General features: G+C 52.4%; 2 protein-coding genes across 2 annotated transcripts in view; both read right to left on the reverse strand.

Moving 5' to 3' along the window:
- APOBEC2 (apolipoprotein B mRNA editing enzyme catalytic subunit 2) overlaps positions 1–2,679 on the reverse strand; it is an 8,917-nt gene extending 6,238 nt beyond the window's left edge. The window contains exon 1 of the mRNA XM_032409870.1: positions 2,531–2,679. Within this exon, the coding sequence (XP_032265761.1) occupies positions 2,531–2,679 (149 nt within the window). The remainder of the gene's footprint in view (positions 1–2,530) is intronic.
- A 10,209-nt stretch (positions 2,680–12,888) lies between these two features.
- Positions 12,889–14,013, reverse strand: TSPO2 (translocator protein 2). The gene is made up of 3 exons (XM_032409248.1): positions 13,841–14,013; positions 13,339–13,480; positions 12,889–13,089 (listed from the first exon to the last, which is right to left on the reverse strand). The coding sequence occupies exons 1-3, from the start codon at positions 14,011–14,013 to the stop codon at positions 12,889–12,891; spliced, it is 516 nt and encodes a 171-aa protein (XP_032265139.1).
- Positions 14,014–16,063: the final 2,050 nt, after the last annotated feature.

Genomic DNA, 16,063 nt, shown 5'->3' on the forward strand with positions numbered 1-16,063 from the left:
AGGAAGGAAGGAAGGAAGGAAGGAAGGAAGGAAGGAAGGAAGGAAGGAAGGAAGGAAAGAAAATCCTGATTTCTAAAGTTTGCTGATCTCTGTAAACACTCCTACTATGGAGATTTCAAAAAACCAACATGACGTCACTGAACGCAGAGTTGGGAAGAGATGCACACAATTGATTCTCAGTCATCGTGAGTTGGCTTTGGCACACCTCTGCAGTTTTAGACCTTTTTCTAGCACCTTCTACCTTGTAATTTTGTTAATGTTTTTGGTCTGCTTTCTATCCCGAGTGCCCTATTCAAGCCAGGATCACAAGTGGGGCATATCTCCTTCTTCCTACCTGGTATGCCCTCCTCACCTCCGACTATTTCCCAAAAAGCTGCTGGCTCTTCTGCTAGTTTGCAGCCCAAAACCAAGGAGCAGGAGAGACAGACCCATCCCCTCTGGGAGTCTAGGCTAGGAGAAGAGCTGCTTTGCTGACCCCCGTGATGCCAGGGCATCTGGAGAGGAAAGGAGGGGAAACCTGTTCCCTCATCCTGTCCCTGCACAGACACAGCCGCACCTCTGGGCTATTTTAAGCCATCTGTTTACCCTGAGGGGCCCAGGAGACAGATCTCCACAGCTGTTACTTGTGGCCAGGAAACACTCAGGGCTCCACCTCCCTCCTGAACTACTCTCAGAGCACCCAGAAAACTGCCCTGCTGCTCCTCTTTTTCTGAGCCTTGGGTCAGAGAAGCCTCTGAGCCCCACTACCTCACAGATGGAGATAGCTGGAACCCTGTTTGGGGAATCTGGGACCCGGAATGAGTAAGAGACCCGTGGAAAGAACACTTGGCTGGAGTCAGAAGACCTGGTTCTATGGTCTTGAACTCAATCTCCCTGACGCAGTTTCCCCTCTGTAGAGTGGCAATAATGTAACCCCCCTCTCCCAGCATGGTGCTGAGGGTTGAATGGGCTCACGCACGTGCAAGTATGCGGTGAATATAGAGCCCTGGACGAACATAAGTTGCATCGGAGGATTTGACCATTAGGACCAACCCCCATGTTTAGTTGAACGTAGTCTAATTCTGTTCCAGACCTATCCTGCCCCTGTGCTGGGGAGATCACAACCCTGCGCAGGGTGGGTGTGCATGTGCCTGTGTGTGACCAAGGGCAGCATGGACCAGCAGGCTTAGGATGAGGAAAAGGATCTCCTTCCACAGGGAGCCACTGGAACTGCGGACTCTCCTGGCCTGGTAGCCCTCGGCTCTCCCTAGGTCCATATTAATCTGTGCTCCTCTTGCTTCTTTAATACTACGACAAGGTTGACATTCATTGGTTGGGCATGGGTGAACGCAAGGTCCAGGCTCTTGCCTGAATTCTTCCCTCAGGAACTAGGTTGCATTTTTCCCTCAGGTTCTCTTAGAAATCAAAAAGATGTCTGAGCTGGAAGGGACCTTAGGGATCAACTTAGTGTAACTTCCTCATGTTACAAATGACAAAACTGAGACCAGGGCTGGAAAATCACTTGCCAAGCTTCAAAAGGCAAGTCCGGAGGGCCACCCAGGGCTCCTCTGCCCCCTGAGAACATCATGCCTCCATTCTTCCTGAAATTTCTCCTAGTGTGGACCTTACTCTGCCTGTGGGCATTGCTGGAGACGCCCATCAAGGAAGCCTTGGGGCTGAGGGAGGCAATGTGGCCCTACGTATCCCCTTCTTATTCTTGGCCTACGAACTTCGCTGGGTCCTTTGCAAAAGGAACAGAGAGGGAAGAGGAAGAAGGACAACTTGGTTTTATTCCTGGAGATGGCATAGTCTGGGCAAGACAGAGGGACCCTGTATATAGGCCTCTCTTTGGGGCCTGGAGACCCTTCGCTCAGGGTCCTTGTTCCTCCTTGGGGCTGTGGCTGAGGGCAGAATACCTCTTCTGCCCAGAAGCTCCTGGCCCTGGACTGTTACCTGCTCTGTAACTACTGTTGGCTGGGGGTGGATGTGGAGAACCCCTGGGCAGACTCAATTCAATAAGAAAAAAAATGCTTCTCACTCAGCCTTGGGAAAGGGCAGATCTGTTTTCCCTGTCTTAGGATCTTCCACTCCAGAGAGAAGCTGTAGAGAAAGAGTGAGAGCCATGCAGAGAGAGGAGAGGCCCTCTCAGCAGCAGGGAGAGAAGTCGAGGGAGGAGGTACTTTGGGGCCATATTTAAATGTGTCTGTGTCATCCGCTGTCCTTACCCAACTCCCTGTGACTAGACAGCCTGTACCCGGAGAGGCAGATGACAGCCCACTACCAGGAGGCCTGAGCGGTGGTTTCATTCTCTGGGGCCTTGCCTCCGAGGAGCTGCTCCTACCTCCCCCTGGTTAGGGGGTGTGGTAGGTGTCGCCCGAGAGGCCAAGAGAGATTTGCAGCTGTATCCGCGGCAGCCCCTACCATACACGGTAGGCTCATGGCGGCAGGACCGTGCCCTTGACCCGTACTATGACCATCCTGAATTCCCCCAGCCCGCCCGCAGCCCACGCTTTTCTAGGGAGGAGGCCCCCGGCCCACACCCAGGTCTCACCCTGTGACAATCTCAAAGGGAGGCAGTTCAATCAGCTCCTTCAGCTTCTCAGGGTCATCCAGGTTTTCCAGATCCTCACCATTCTGGGAAGCGGGCGCCGCGGGCTCAGCAGCCGCAGCAGCCGCAGCGGCCTCTTCTTTCTGGGCCATGGAGGGGTGGTGGCTCCGCAGTCACTGAGAAAGAGGAGAGGCAGCGAGCGCCTGGGGCCTGGGCCTGGCGGCAGAGTCCCAAGCAGCTGTCAGCAGCTAAATCTGCCTGGGGACGACGGGAAGAGGCCCCGGGCAAGCCAGGCTTAGTGTTCTCACCTCCGGGCCACACAGGCTTTATAACCAGAGCCCTCCGCCCCTCCCCCAGGCCCTCGCCCTGTATCTTTTTTTAATTGAGTGACAGCGGGTGCCGGGATGGGGGGAGTGGAAAATCTGGCCACTAGTATCCTCTGTTTATCAGTAGGCAAAGACAGGATGCTAGCAGGTGGGCATGGCAAGGCCTGCTCTCCCTTTCCCCACCGGCTCACACGTATATTCGTACTCTCGCCCTCCACCTTATATCCTTCCCTCTGTTTCCCTGTGCAACCTTTCCAGCTCCACTGGGGGTATGGAGAAAGGGATAGAGGGTGGGCATCCTGAGATTTAGGAGAGATGCTCTCAGAGGTGCAAGCAGGATGAGGCTTGTGTTGAATGGGGTGCTTGCAGAGAAACCCCCGCCACCCGTTCGGCTGGGGAGATGTGGGTTCAGTAAAGGAGGGTCCTGAGACGGGGTAGGATAAGAACTGTGAGTCGTTACTTAAAGGGAACAGGTGCGAATTTGCCTGTTATGGCCCCATAATGCTGGGTTGGTTCCTGAGCCTCCAGTAGTGACAATACTGCCATCTACAAGCTCAGAGGTTTTGAGAGAGAACAGGCAGTGAGGGTCGTGGTTTGCGTGTGAAATCAAACTTAATGCTCTCAACAGCCCCGGGAGGCAATCTGTATCAACCCATGTTTCATATGGGGGAACTGGGACTCAAAGAAAGACTGGTTAAGGGCCTTGCCTAGGGCCGTACAGGCCACAAGTGGCAAAGTCAGGATTCGAACCCAGGCCTTTTTACTCCAGAGGCCGAACATTTGACCTCCATGATATGTTTCCTCTCAGTTGGTCTTTTATTCATTTAACAAATATTTGTTGAGCATCTACTATATGCCAGGTGCTGTTTCAGGTATTGGGAATATGGCACAGAACAAAACAAATGAAAATCCTTGCCCTCCCAGAGCTTGAGGGGGTTGGACAATAAACAAGATAAGTGATCAATCTATCTATCTATCTATCTATCTATCTAGTCTATTTGCTGGTGCTAAGTGCTAAGGAGAGAAGGCAGGTAAGGGGGACAGAAGTGTCAAGGGGTGGGGTAGTATTTTTATAGAATGGCCAGGGAAGGACTTTGAAAAGCAGACAACTGGGAAAAGATCTGAAGGTTGTGAGGGAAATATGCTATGTAAAGGGAAAGTGGTCCAAGGGAAGGAAGAACAGGTGCAAAGGCCCTGAGGTGGGAGTATTCCTTGTGTGTTTGAGGAGCAAGCAGATACCTGTGTGGCTGGAGAGTCCTAGGAGGAAAGGCCAGAGGATAAAATAAGGGCTAGATAGGTAGGACCTTATGGACTTGCCAAGGACCTGACTTTTTCTCTGAGTGAGATGGGAAGCCATTGTCTTTGAACAGATGAAACACATGGTCTGCCTTATATTTTTACAGGATCACCCAGGCTGCTTGGTTGAGAAGAGACCAAAGGTGGGAAAGAGCAGAAGCAGAGGGACCAGTTATAAGCCTGTGAAAGTGATGAGAGACACCTGGAGCCCCTAGAAAAATCCCTGAGCTAAAATAGCATTGGAAGATGGACTGATCACTTTCGCAGTTCACATCTTGGATCCTTAGTGGAAGCCACAGGTGTTTATGTTTGGGGCAGTGCAAACACTCTAGACCATTCTCAGGGCAGTGGAAGGCTAGGGTTAGGGTCACCCAGAGGTTGAAAGTGAGGAACCTGAGAACATTGAGAACTGTAGGAACCCAGCCCCAAGTGGGGTTGGGTGGTGGTGATAGAAAGGAAGGGTACCCTTCCACAGTCTGCCTAGAGAATAGGAGTCAGCTCAGTCTGGAGTATTTGGGGCTCTCTCCCCAGAGAATTCTGAGCAGCACAGGGCCCTGTGAGTAAGAGGCCAAGCATTTAGGTCTTCCTGGATGGTCATAGTTTCTACCTGTCGTCCAGGCATAATTACTACCAGTGCCCCTTTCACTCCCCAGAGCGCTCTGGTATTGACCATAAACTATATGGTCACCCTACCTAATAGGCTTATTGCTGAAAGCACTTATCCCGAGATGATTGTTTTCAGGTGTTTTTTCCAGGAGTGTCAAGCACGGGGTGGTAGGAGTAGTGCCTGCGTCCACAAAGAAAAGGCAGTGATCGCTGATATATCGCGGACACACATTATTCATTGTCATCCACAAACACACAACATTTCAATGCAAAGAGTTTACCTCCTTCTTTTATTTGATCCACACTTATCGCCGTGCCAGGCACGGTAGGAGATGGCGAGAACACAGAGATGCATGAGGTACAGCCTCGCCTGGAGCACCCTGTCTTCATCCTCAGCAGGCGCTTGGGCATGCATCAGTGCATTCAGGCCTCACACGTCTCACACGGGCGGGCGGGGATTACTGGCCTTGGTTTGCAAGTAGGGACCTGGGGCTCAGGAAGGTGAAGTGATTTGTGCAAGATCACACAAGGATTTAAGTCCAGGTTCTCTGAGAATAATTCTTATCTCCAGGGCTGCACCCAGCCAGCTCTGATGAATACATGTCTAAAGTGGTATAGGCGTGCTTGTCCCTCTCCTACTTCCGGGTCACAGCCACAGTGAGGGGCTTGGAACAACCAAGTCAAAGGTCTGGGGGGAAGCAATCGAGGAGGAGGGATCCTTTCCTCCTGTGGGAAAGATTTCCTCCTTGAGGACAGGTTCTTTTTTTTTTTTTTTTAAAGATTTTATTTATTCGAGAGAGAGAGAGAGAGAGAGAGAGAGAGAGAGAGAGTGAAAGAGCACAAGCAGGGGGAGTGGCAGAGGGAGAGGGAAAGGCGGGCTTCCTGCTGAGCAGGGAGCCTGATGCAGGGCTCCATCTCAGGACCCTGAAATCATGACACTAGCTGAAGGCAGACGCTTAATCGACTGAACCGCCCAGGTGCCCCAAGATTTACTTGTTTTTAGAGAGAGAGAGAGCAAGCCGGGGGAAGGGGCAGAGGGAGAAAAAGAGGGGGAGAAGCAGACTCCCTGCTGAGCGTGGAGCCTGATGGGGGGCTGGATCCCACAACACTGAGATCATGACCTGGGCCAAAATCAAGAGTAGGACACTCAACTGACTGAGCACCCAGGCGCCCCGAGGACTGGGAATATGGCACTGATATTTTGGCTGTCATGTATAACCCAGGATTGGGAGGGAAAAAAATAAATCCATGTTCATGTCCCCATCTCAGCCTTGATTCACTGTGTGATCTTGGCCAAATCACTAAGCATCTCTGGGGCTCAGTGCTTCCATCTGAGTTATTGTCCAGGATGGTCAAAGGGATGGAAATGAGAAGAGGAGACAAGGCTGGCTCCTGTGGGGGTGAAGATGAACAGTGAAGATGAACAGTGTCGTGAAAATTTCCTGACTCTGAGTGATGGTGGGAGGTGGTGCAGAGGTGGACCCAGGCTGGTCCTTTCTGAAGAGGTGACCCCTGGCTCCCACCACACCCACATATACTTTTTCCTTTGACACTTGGGAGCGCACCCTGGGCCCTCCCTTGGACTGATAACTGACAACTTCCTTTTCCACTGCTCCTTTCCAGCCCCCGCCCTTGCCCACCCCCCCCATCCCTGGAGGCCCTCTGAACTAGCTCTGGCTATTTATGGCACCTCCTGGGGGCCTGGTTCCTGGCTGGTCCTTGGTTCTCTTTTCCAAGTCCTACCAGTTTCCCCTGCTGGCCCCAGAGTGCAGCAGCTAATCTGGGGATCAGGTGCCAGGAGCTTGGCTCTGCCCTCCTGCAGCTGCCGCTATACTCTTTAGGGCAGGCATTCCCCAACCCCCCTGTTAACACTAGGGTAAGTTTCTATCCCTTTGCCCCCCCTGCAGAGGAGGAGACAGAGAAATAAGGTATCTAGTTCAAGGTCACAGTAGGAGTCTGGGGGGTGCTGGAATTTGAACCCAGGTCTGCCAGCCTCCAAGTTCCAGGCTTTTCCAACTGTGTTATGCTGCCTGGGATTCAGGAACAGGGAGTGCTGACACTAGCACAGCCCTTCCTGGGGGCCTGACACTGGTCTAAGCAGGTCATGTAAATTAGCCCATTTACTCCTCATGAGGATATTGGCGTAGGTACTACTATTATTCTCATTTTATTGGTGAGGAATTGGAGACCAGAGAGCTTAAGTGACTTGGCCAAGGTCACGCAGCTAATGGAGCAGAGCCGTGTGCTGCAAGTCATGCCGTTGCCCCTTCACCATTCAGCTCCTACAGCTACCAGGACCCCCGCGGCCAGGCTCGAGGACGGAGGGCGGGGGTGGGAAGGGGTCTAGGGGAGGAAGGCCTTCTTCAGGGACTTTGGCTCTGGAAGCAATCAGTATGTGAGGGGTGCACGTGCACAGGTATATATGTATGTGTGGTGTGTGTGTGTAGAGGATACGGGTGTATAGAGACAAAGCAGCTGGTGAGTGGGGATGGAAACCAAAAAGGGGATTCTCCCAATCCACCTCTGCAGGCCTCGGCCCCATTCTCTGGCAGTGGCTGGAAGCAGCAGGATTAAGCCCAAGAGAAGCTGCAGCCTGCCTCTCCCGGTCCCATTTCCCAGGGTCATTTCAGAAAACATTTGGATGTTCTGGAGGTGGCTGAGGAGTAAGGGCCAGGGCCAGGCACAGCTATTCCTTGGGTCTCAGCCTGATGCCAAGCTGCCCTCACTGGGAAGGGAGTCGAGGCCAGGAGGAGCCTAGTGGAAAATAGAAGCCTCACCAGGGGAAGGTTTAAATTTTCACTTTGTGAAAGAAGACACCTCGGGAGCGCGTTGATGGAGTGGGTGCTTTATGTGCAGGAACAGCTGGGACCCCAACAGTGCGTTGCCCCAGAGACCCAGCCCGGGCGTGCCCGTCCCTCGGTCACTACCGAGACGAGGTACACAAACAACGGGCTGCAGGCACCAGACACCCCCCTGGCGGGCAGAAGCCTGCACCCTCCAGCAACTGTTCTGTTGACATAAACACGAGGTGTCCAGAGCTTTGGCCGGGTGGGGGGAGGGGACCCAGGGTCTCCCAGAGGTCTAAGGCTGAGATCAGGGAAGGCACTAGACTCACAGGGCAGGCCAGGGTTTTCAGTATCCTCCTGTGCAGAACGCAACGCTTGGCTTGCCAGGCAGAACATGCTGCCCCAGGGGAAAATGGTGACAGCGGGACTTTAGTCCTGGTCACCGTGGTCCTCCATTCTGTCAGCTACTCCCAGCACCGCCTGGCTCCTGCGGCAGGCACTTCGAGGCTTTGAGGAAAGTGATCTGATAAGAACCGTGCACATGAAGGTGACTAATAGTGCTCCTCTTTGAAGGGGGTGTTTGCAGGGCCAAAGAACATACTAAGGGAACGTGATAAACTGAATCAACTTTTGAGAGAATTTCAGTGCTTAGAACGCTCAGTGTGTAGAGCAGGTGCAGGTACAGGGGACAGGGGTTTCTTTGGTGCTCCTGTGGGCAGATAATTTCCGTGTGGGCTGGGGGATCTTGGAGATACAGACAGTAGAGGGACGAATGAGGCTGAAGAGATACCACTGAGGCACCTGGTGTGACAAAGAGGGCCTGTCCCGGTTTGCACGCTAGCAGAGTGGGCCTAAGTGGGTGAGGGTTCTTGAAAGCTCGGAGGAGAGAAGGGGCCTCGAGGGACTCTACCTGAGCATAAAAGAGGGAGGTCCGGATCTGAGGGGGTCCCGACCAGAGTCAGGCTTTGTGTGAGTAGGTAACTTGCCTGCCACTAAAGAGGATCAACAATAAGTCCTTAAAACAAAAGGGTCTTGTCCTTGTTTTCCAGAGCTACAAGAAGGAGGAGGACTCTGAAACTCAGGTTGGGGTGCTGGAGAATTCCAGGAGATCGAATGGATGTGGCTACCACAAAGGAAGATTTTGGAGCCCTGGCCCAGGCCTGGCAACACTCCGGGGGCCTTACACTTCCTTCCATCCGGGCATCACCTCTACCTGCCCATGGGAAGGAGGGGCCAGGGACGCCTTGAGAAAACACTGTCTGCACTCTGCTCCCTCCCAGCCCAGCGGACCAAACTTTGTCCACTATCAGTCTCCCCACATCACCTTGCCCCTGTGTGGCTCCACTCTGCAGACTTGGCAAAGGGAGGAAGAATGCAGGGTTCGAGGCAGGGAAGGAGGGACTAATATACAGTAGAAAGAGACGTACCACGTCCTGGGGGTGCTATGCCAGCTGGTGCAGCTCTCCATCTCTGTAGACACCGGGGGTGGGAGGGACTGCACAGCCCTTGAGGAGCTCATTTCCCCCTCCCTGCCACTCTCCACCCAGTGAATCATATTCACATGCTATGTGCCCACTCAGAGGCAAATGGAATACTACCACCCAAGGACAGAGAAGCACACACACACGACTGGGATGGTGGGATCCCAGGATACATCTAGCAAAGACAGGAGGCAGCTCTGACTCTACTCAGGCACAACTCTAGGTAACTGGTGATCTAGGAGGGGCCCAGGGCAGTGTGTGCTCATCATCAGGTGTGGCTCAGAACTGGGAGGTGGGGTGGGGAAAGGACAAGGGGTTCAGGCAGATTGGGAGACTGGGGGATTAAAGGCTCCCATTCAGGAACCAAGGAGCGGTGCAGAAGGGAATTTTTTTTTTTTTTTTTTAGATTTTATTTATTTATTTATTTATTTGACAGAGAGATAGAGAGGGAGCACAAGTGGGCAGAGTGGCAGGCAGAGGGAGAGGGAGAAGCAGGCTCTCTGCTGAGCAGGGAGCCGGACGTGGGGCTCGATCCCAGGACCCCAGTATCATGACCTGAGCCGAAGGCAGCCGCTTAACCGACTGAGCCACCCAGGAGCCCTGAAGGGAATTTTTTTTTTTAAGATTTATTTATTCATCCATTTGAGAGAGAGAGAGATCACGTGATGCGGGGGGAGGGGCAGAGGGAGAGGGACAAGCAGACTCCTCACTGATCGCAGAGCCCCAATCACAGAGCCCAACTTGGGGCTCGATCTCATGATCCTGAGATCATGAACTGAGCTGAAATCAAGAGTCGGACTTTTAACTGACTGAGCCACCCAGGCGCCCCTGCAGAAGGGAATTTTAAGGATGACTCTGGGGACAGAGGATGAGAGTTTGTCGTTGGAGTCCTGCCCTTTCTGGCTGTTTCTGTTCAAAGCCAGGAAGCCCCTTAGTTTGGCTCATCCCTTTCAGGCAGTCTTGTTATTCCAGGGCTTGGGACACCACTCTGTTGAACAAATCAAGCTTTGTTCTAGGGCCAAGTGTCCAAAACTAGAGGTATCTGGATGCCTGGGTTTGTGGATCAGTTTGCACTGGGGAGGGCAAAGTCATGCAATGGGCTTGGGCTGACTCTCCTCTTCTTAGAGCATCAGTTAAGCTTCTAGAATTGCTGGCAACACAAATAAAATTAGTAGCAAATATTTATGCTGCCTATATGAGACGATGATGACAATGACAATGACAAATAACTCTGGGGTGTTCAGTTGTCTAAGGTCACCCACTGATAGGGGAGAAGGGATGAGAACCCATGCAGCGTGGTGGCTCTGAGCCCACCCTCAATTGGTATTTATAGATTATGTTTCTATGTTTAAAACAGTTATACATATAAATGAAGTTATAAATTCAACTAAAAGCAGCTTTAGAAAATTTGATTGAGGTGAAGACAAAATCCACCTGAACGTGCACCATAAAAAGCCGGTCATTCTGTGCGTGTGACACTGGTCAGGCTAGCCCACAGACCTGAGGAGAGGTCACTCACTCTCCCCACTCTTAGGAAGTGAGGGAAATACCACTGGGGGTCTTGGAGCAAGATGGGTCTCCAGTTGTCATGTGAATCAGAACCACGCATGCTTAGTGAACAGGTGGCTTCCGGGTTCCCCTCCTAGAACAGCTAACAGGCATTAAGCACTTCTTCTGTGCCAGACCTCTTTTAACTGATTATCTCATCTCTTCTCAACAATTCTAGGGGGGCCCCATTGCACAGGTGAGAAGAATGAAGTACAGACAGTGAAGTCAGTTGCACTGGGTTACCAGTTAGTAAATGACAGTCCATACCAAGCCCAGGCTGGCCTGTCTCCAGGGCCAGAACTGCAAACCATTGCACTGTATGGCCTTCCTTCCCCAAGATGACCTGATTCTGTGGGTCTGGAGCTGGGCTGGAGTCCAGGCCTTCCGACAACTGCCCCGGGAGGTCACTGGGCCACACTTTGAGAACCACACCGGTAGCTGTTTCAATCAGGCTGATCATTTAGAACCACCTGAGAAGTTTCAAGAACTATGAAGACCCTTCCCTTCCCCAAACACAGGCTTTTTCAATGGGTCCAGAGTCCCCTGCAGGTGTTGGTGGGGTGCTGGTCAGCATTTTCTTTTAATTGGATGAAATGTTCATTTTTCCAATCAATAAAGATAACTGAATACCTGCTCTGTGCTCTGGGCTGCACTGGGACTGGGGATACAAGGGTGGGGGTACCTGACTTGCCTGGCTGGGCAGAGCATGCCCTTTCTGGAGGCAGAGAGGATGCAGATTCCTTCTTGCTTGTTCTCCTTTGGTGAGCTCCAGAAAGAGCCAGTCTCCTTGAATGATGTCCTTCTGGCTTCTTCCCTGTGTGGTCCTTGGCCCCCACCAGAGAGGTCATAGCTGGTTCTCCACCCAGAACTCAGGTCACAGAATCACAGGTTGTCAAAGTGAAAAGAGCCCCGAGAGACCATCCATACCTGGAGCTTTCAAATTTTAGTGAAAGCTGACACAAGTGCTGGGAGCTTGTTAAATATAAAGATACCTGGAGCCCACCCTAAAAGTTCTGATTCTTAGGTCACGCACGGGTGGGGTCAAAGGAACATGCGTTGTAATAAGCTCCCTAGTGGCTCTGCGATGCACTCGGCAGTGGTTCTCAGGTGGGCTGCAGGAGGCCCCGGGGAGTTTTAAAAACACTGATGCCCAGCTCCATCCCTAGAGAGTGGTCAATTTCTTCAAAATCTCCTATGCAGGGTGTCTGGGCCTTCTAGCTGACTTTGTTTGGGATTTGGGGAGGCAGCCCCAGGGGCAGTCACTGCTACCCTTGCTACCACCAGGGCCTTAAAACAAGAGGAGAACAAAACAATAGTAGAGAAGAGACAAAAATAAAGAAGCCAATGAGAAGACGTAGAAAGAGAGAAGTCTGGGCAAGAAGCTCCTGCTGAAATCACTTATCAGCACTGAGGGGTTCATCTCTTTTTCTCAATGTTTTTTCTTATTATAATAGGCATTAATTGATTTTAAAAAATTAATAATAAAAAATATATGAAAACAAAAATAAAAAATGAGCTATAATCCTCCTTATCAGAGATAATCGCATAAGGTCTTAATATGACATATATAAAGTACAGTATAATATATTGCATAACCATAGTATAATATTATAATAACTGTAATATAATATGATCTATATTATACATATTATATTATTGTTATTAATATATTAATTAAAATCCAACGAAATAACATTAAACTATTCTAAAATAAAATATATAAACCTGACACGTATAATTTGTATCTTTTTTTACTCTACTTTTCCGTTTTGCTTTTATAGAACGTTTCAAAAAGACATTGTGTTCCAGGTAACTGAAAATCCAAGTCCTAAATATCCCAGCCCTATTCGGAGGGCGCGCGGGTGGGGCGGGGACGGCGCGCCCACCCTCCCCTGGCCGTGCGCGCTCCTGTACGCATTGACAGACACGCACTCCCACACATGCGCAGACGCGTCTACCCTGCTCTGCAGCCCCAGGCATCGTGTTCCCAGATAGGCACTTCACATCGTACCCTCAAAGTTAGTAAAGGATTTCATTAATGGATATTACTAAATTACTTTATTAATACAGGATTAATTAATTCATATTAAGTGGTAAAATAAGCTCCCCTCCCCCCTTTTCCGTTTCTGAAATCGAATGGAAATTGGCACGAGGGGAACCAGGACAGTGACCGCATTGGGCCGTCATCTTCAGGGATTCATCAATCCCTGGCCCCCCGTCCCCCTCCTCCCCTCTCTCCCGAATAGCCCCACAGCCCTGCCTGTGTTCTCTTCTACCCCTCCCCTGGCCATCCTCCCTCCTCTCCTGTCCCTGGTGCCTCAGTCGCTCTTCTCCCCCATGGGCTGAGGCTGATGGTTTGGACAGAGGCTGTCCCTCCACAGGCGGTAGGCGATGGAAGCGGTCACGGTGAGCCAGGCCAGGTAAGGCAGCAGGAGCACGGCGGCCAGCTTGTTGATGGGATGCCAGATCAGCGCTGTGCTCACCACCAGTCCGTAGAGTAGTAGCAGGTGCAGCAGGGCCTGGGGGGGTGGGGGGGGTGGGGGAGCAGGGCAGTCAGGCAGGCTGCCCTGAGAACTGAACCCTCCGCTTTCCTGCAGCACCCTGGACCCCGTGAGCCAAGTTGCTGAGGTCTGGGCACTCAACTGGAGCTCAGAGAAGTCTGCCCACCCGTTAACCTGCCTGCACTCGATTGGTCTACTGTGTTATCTGCTTTGGGGGGGCCCCGGTGGTCTCACTTGCTCCTACACTACTTCCACTGCATGCCTTACCAGACCATGGGTGTGGGCTGCGAAAAAGAGAATCAGGACAGCCCAGCTGACCGCGAGCTGCACAGCATAGAGGCCGAGAGGCAGGGCCAGGGGCCGCCCAAAGCCCCCTCCCAGGTCCTTCCACACCAGGTAGGAGGCATAGCTGTGGAGAGATGGTGGCAGAACACTCAGAGGGAGGCTGTTTCATGGCAAATGAAGGAAGTCCTCTGGCATAAGGACTCTTGGTTACCTAAAGGAAGCCGTGTGGGCTGAAATGGGAGCAAGAGTGTCTAAGCATCACTTGAGGGCCAGCGGGGAGGTGGTGGGAGGCAATGGGGAAACTTGGAGAGGGGGAGGAACATGGCTGGCTGGAATTCTAGGCAGCACAGAGGGGACCCACCATAAGAGGCAAGATGGCGTGCCATCCCTTCGGAGGTCAGCATGCAGCAGTAGTTCAGGTACGGGGGGCCTTGTTCCCACCCTAGCAGGTACCAGGGCCATGGTATGAGAAATGGGTGCTCACCCCATGACAAAGTAGATGGTGATCCACCCTGCCAACAAGACTTTGTGAGGTGGGCACCAGGGCGGTTTCTTTGGGTTGTCGTACCAACCAGACATCCGATGACGGGTGAGCAGCCAGAGCAGGATGGGCCCCAGGTGGGGAAGGGCCAAAAAGATGGCGCCTTGAGGCTGCATTCCCCTCACAGAGGCAAAATCTAGGAAGGCAGACAACACGATGGTGGTGGGCCTCCCTCTTAGTCCTTTCCCTGTACCTGCTTGACTGTCTCCACCTCCTACCTGACACAGTTCCCTGGCCTGAGTCCCTCATGGGAGGTCTGGTAAGAGATGCCATTCTCCCCACCATGGGCCAGCTCCCATCCTGGGAGCTCACACTGCCTTGCCCTTTCTCTGGCTTCCATGGACTTATTTTCTCCACACCACCCACTTGGCACTCAGAAGATACTGTCCGGTGTTTATAATTACTTCTGAGTGCAAGCCTCCTTCCCCCATCGTGTATCTGACTCCTAGAGCTCAGGTCTAGGTATGATTGTCTTTTCTGCCTCCCGTAGTGGGTTGCACTTGGTCAGGTACATAGCAGGCCCTTGACAGGGACGCTGCCTTATGCTGAACTCAGCCAAGCTGATCTAACCCACCTAGAAGGACCATGTTCAGAAAGGCAGGAGCCAGAGATTCCCTGGGGGTCTTCTCTAGTCAAGAATGGGGCAGCCCATCTGCCCCCAGGCTTATCTCGACACACCAGACTGGCAGACCCAAGAGGCCCACCCAGCCTGAGCTGCTGCCCAAATTTGAACTTAGCTGAGTGACATTAGGCTCCTTTCTCTGAAGCCTTAGGTCTCGCCTGTCTGCCCAAATTCGAACTTAGCTGAGTGACACTGGGCTCCTTTCTCTGAAGCCTTAGGTCTCGCCTGTCCCTCAGGGCCTGGGGAGGTCCCTCCTCCACCCCTCCACTTCCAGAGAGTCCGAGCCACCAACACAAGTGCTCAGCTTTCTTTCGGACTGACTTCTCAAGGAAGCAACTGCCTGGTCTTTGATTAAAAAGTTGCCACACTCATTTGCATGTTGCCTTGGACGTCACCGGCATGTGGAACAAGGCACAGACCCTCTTCCAGGCAAGGCCCCCCACCGCATATCGTTCTCATTTGCACATGATATTTCAGCCTCCTCCCCATGACTGCCAGGATGGCAAGGAAGACAGATGTGGTGATTCTCAGTGTCCTGCAGTGACTGCCTACTCCATCCTTTCCTGTCAACGACCCCTGTCCACATCCTGGAGGTTCCAGGGACAGGGCTGACTGGCCTGCTTGCCTGTTCATCTCTCTGTTTCTCTGCTCCTCACTGTCCATCCGTTCATCACCACCTTCTTGTCTCTCTCTCTCTTTCTGTTTTTATGCCCAGTGTTGGAGGCTCCTCCCACACCCCCCTGTCCTCTTTTCTCCTGTTCTCCATCCTCCTGCTGCTGCCTCCTTATTCCCAGACCTGAGTTCCCCTTACCTCAGGCAGCATACCTCCCAGGCCGAGTGCCCGATGATATCCGTTGTGTGCGAAGCAGAGGAGGGTGGGGGATGGGAGAAGGGCGGAGTGAGGCTCCCATCTGGCCTGTCTTTCTCCAATGACAAGGGTGGTGGCACTGGCATGTCTACATAGCCCTTTTAGGAGAGGTCCCCCTGTTCTGCTAGACCTGGCCTCTGGAGGAGGCCCCTTGATGGAACGGCTGAGGCTTTGGCTCTGTAAGAGCCTGATCCCCTGGACCAGCTCAGCCCCAGGCTGCAAGCCTACTGAAGCCTGTGGTCTCCACATCCCGTGAACTGGCTTTATGTCCACAGGGGTGGTGGGGACCTTCAGATTTCCTCAGGACCTTCCTGTAACTGGGATTATCCCCAAGTGAGGCAAGCACCAGCAGCTGGGAAATGAGTTCACGCTACCTGGACGCAGCCTCTGGTTATAGTCTAGTTGGCATGCTCCTTCCCGGCTTGGAACTTGAGCTTGACAGATTTTCACAAACCCCTCTAACTTCATGACTCAGAGGAGAAAGCAGCCTCCTGTGTGACTCAGACAGAGCCTTGTCCAGCAAAGACTAACACCCGCCCTTTTCGTCCCTATAAAAGTTCTGAGCACCTCCTCCTTGCTCGTCCTTTACTCATGAGGTCCCCTTCCCAGGTTGGCGGTTCTCCATAGTTCCTTTGCCCCATCTCTCCACTTGGGGGACCCAGGCACCCCTGGGAGG

Source organism: Phoca vitulina, unplaced genomic scaffold, assembly GCF_004348235.1.
Source record: "Phoca vitulina isolate PV1807 unplaced genomic scaffold, GSC_HSeal_1.0 scaffold11, whole genome shotgun sequence".
NCBI lineage: Eukaryota > Metazoa > Chordata > Mammalia > Carnivora > Phocidae > Phoca > Phoca vitulina.